Source organism: Opisthorchis viverrini (genome assembly GCF_000715545.1).
Source record: "Opisthorchis viverrini unplaced genomic scaffold opera_v5_275, whole genome shotgun sequence".
Classification (NCBI taxonomy): Eukaryota; Metazoa; Platyhelminthes; class Trematoda; order Opisthorchiida; family Opisthorchiidae; genus Opisthorchis; species Opisthorchis viverrini.
In genome coordinates this window covers 142,609-144,887 of record NW_008751936.1, presented here as the reverse complement: position 1 = coordinate 144,887, position 2,279 = coordinate 142,609, and the positions used below count along the sequence as shown (strand labels likewise).

The window sequence follows — 2,279 nt, the reverse complement described above, 5'->3', positions numbered from 1 at the left end:
CTTGAACAAACATCAACAAATACGGGAGTTCGCGTGGAAGTAGGTGAAGAGGTAATGCTTCTTGTTCATATTACGAACAGTTGCCATCAAAAAGTACTCAGCTTTGCTACTAGGGAGCAAGGTATAAGTCAGAATAAGGGCAGATAAAGTATACCGTGGACGAGGCAAGTTGTCATTCGTCAAAGCATGTCTACAGCAGTCAGTATCGTCATTATCAGCAGTAGGAACCGCATACTTGTAGTACAGTGGTAGTAGCTACCAAAGTTTCGTTCACCGATGATTCGGGGGTGGGGTGGGGTAGATAGCTGCGCATCAGATGCGGAAGTTGATAAATTGGTGGATTGTAAACTCAATCTTTGACAGAGAAATTGATGTCACGCCTACGCCACAGGTGACGCAGGTTCATAAAACTGCTCTGGCCTTTCCAATCCGGATGGAAATACCATCTTTCCAGAGACCACCGGGACTGATACAGCTTCCAAGATGAAAAAATTTGACTACTACCTCAATCGGTTCTTCCGCAAGCATGAGGCTAGGGTTCGAGCCCACCCAGTCTTGGATTAGCGGGCATGAAGCGCATGCCGAACCGCGAGGTAGAATTACATAGGTTATTTAATATTGTTTGCATTACTACGGTGTCATATCCAAGAAGAGCTATGTCGTCTGCTTACTCGATATCTGTAAGCAAACGACCCGGTGGCACTTCGATCCCACAAACCTTAGAGGCTGGTAGTGAGTCTTCCATGATCGTATCAATGACGAAGTTGAAGAGAAAAGGTAAAAGAGGACAGCCCTGTCGCCCATCACTTGATGTGGTGAACTCAGGAGAGAGCTTCCCGTAGACCTTTACACGGCCGCGCGAGTGCAATGAAGGATGAAGGAATTGTATCGATGATATCCTCTTTGCTTTCTATCACACGTTCCAATAGTTTAATTGGAATATGTTTAAACATATAGCACAGGCGGACGGGTGGAAGAAGTCTCGGTGTGAACTATTTGGTAGCATTCATTTCCGATCTGGAACTTTTAATCTCACCTCAGTGACCTTTCTTCCAGATTATTCTGTGAATGCGGTGGTAATGACACTACATTGTCCCATGGCATGTCATGGAACCCTGAGCTCAGGTTCAATCATTTGTTTGAGACAATTGACAGGCTGGTGAGAACATGACAGTGCTTTCTCATTCGTTTATGCAATATCTTGGTTCCTGTACCCCCCCCCCCAACTATCTAGCTCTGAACTGTGTGCAAGACTAGACATTCTTCCCAGAAATGAGAGCGATTCACAATATCATTCTACACGACGTCCTCTGAAACGGAAGAAGACAAGCGAGTCTATTGGTGGAGATTTCGAAAGCGAGGCAATTTACTGTTTCTGCATGAAGAAAAATTATTTAGGTGTGAAAAGGACAACAACTGGCACTGTAGCAACACGTTGATGGCAAATAACCGGGGAAATTTCCCATGAGAGCCGGGGAGTACGCCATATTTGCCTCCGGGCATGTTTGAAATCAACAGATGATTTTATAGAATACATACCCACCCACATGACTCAGATGAATAGAACACTTTGGTCCGGCGAACCCTCTTCAAATGAAGTCAATCTACGTGGGAAATTAGAGAAGCTGTTTTTATCCCTGTTGGGAATTATCGGAAGTGTGGAATTCAAGAATTTCCAAGGAGATTCCGACGAACAGCGGTCGATCAGCGAAGTGACGAGAACTGTCGCAATTTCCACATAAGCCCCATACTACTAACGAACTAGAAGTAGTTCACAGGAGGAAAAGTTTATTCCAAGCGCGAAGCTTCCGCGTGAGAAATCACCAACCGAGACAACAATGAACGCGAGACCGCGTGATGCAGATTAGGTGATTGAAGGGTGTGTGGTGCAGTATCCTTTCCAAGTGCGAGTTGACCGCACTGCTGATGAGTTGCCGGACTGTTAGGTGCCGGACCAAAATCTGCAGGCCGGCACTGCGAAGGACACTGGAGATCCGTGAGGTGACTTCTGTTGGTGGTTCTTGTTTCGCTTTCAGCATCTTTTGAATGTGACGCATCGAGGTAGAAATGCCTGTTTCGTTTCAAAAAAGCCTATTGGAGCCGTTTTCGAAAGAAACTGGTGGTAACATGTTCATTACGGGAAGGCAAACCAAACTAAACCAAACTAAACTAAACTAAACTAAGAAAGTTAGCGAAATGCACCCATTTGCATACCATTCTGGTGTTAACTAGAATCTGTTGGCTACCGTCCCGTCAGCGTTTATCTTCAACCGCTTCCA

The 2,279-nt window shown here is 45.3% G+C and overlaps 1 protein-coding gene across 1 annotated transcript in view; it reads right to left on the bottom strand.

Moving 5' to 3' along the window:
- Positions 1 to 667: 667 nt before the first annotated feature.
- The window catches only part of T265_09458 (hypothetical protein), a gene marked incomplete at both ends in the record, with an annotated part of 6,152 nt that continues 4,540 nt past the window's right edge, over positions 668 to 2,279 (bottom strand). The window contains one exon of the mRNA XM_009175533.1: positions 668 to 901. Within this exon, the coding sequence (XP_009173797.1) occupies positions 668 to 901 (234 nt within the window). The remainder of the gene's footprint in view (positions 902 to 2,279) is intronic.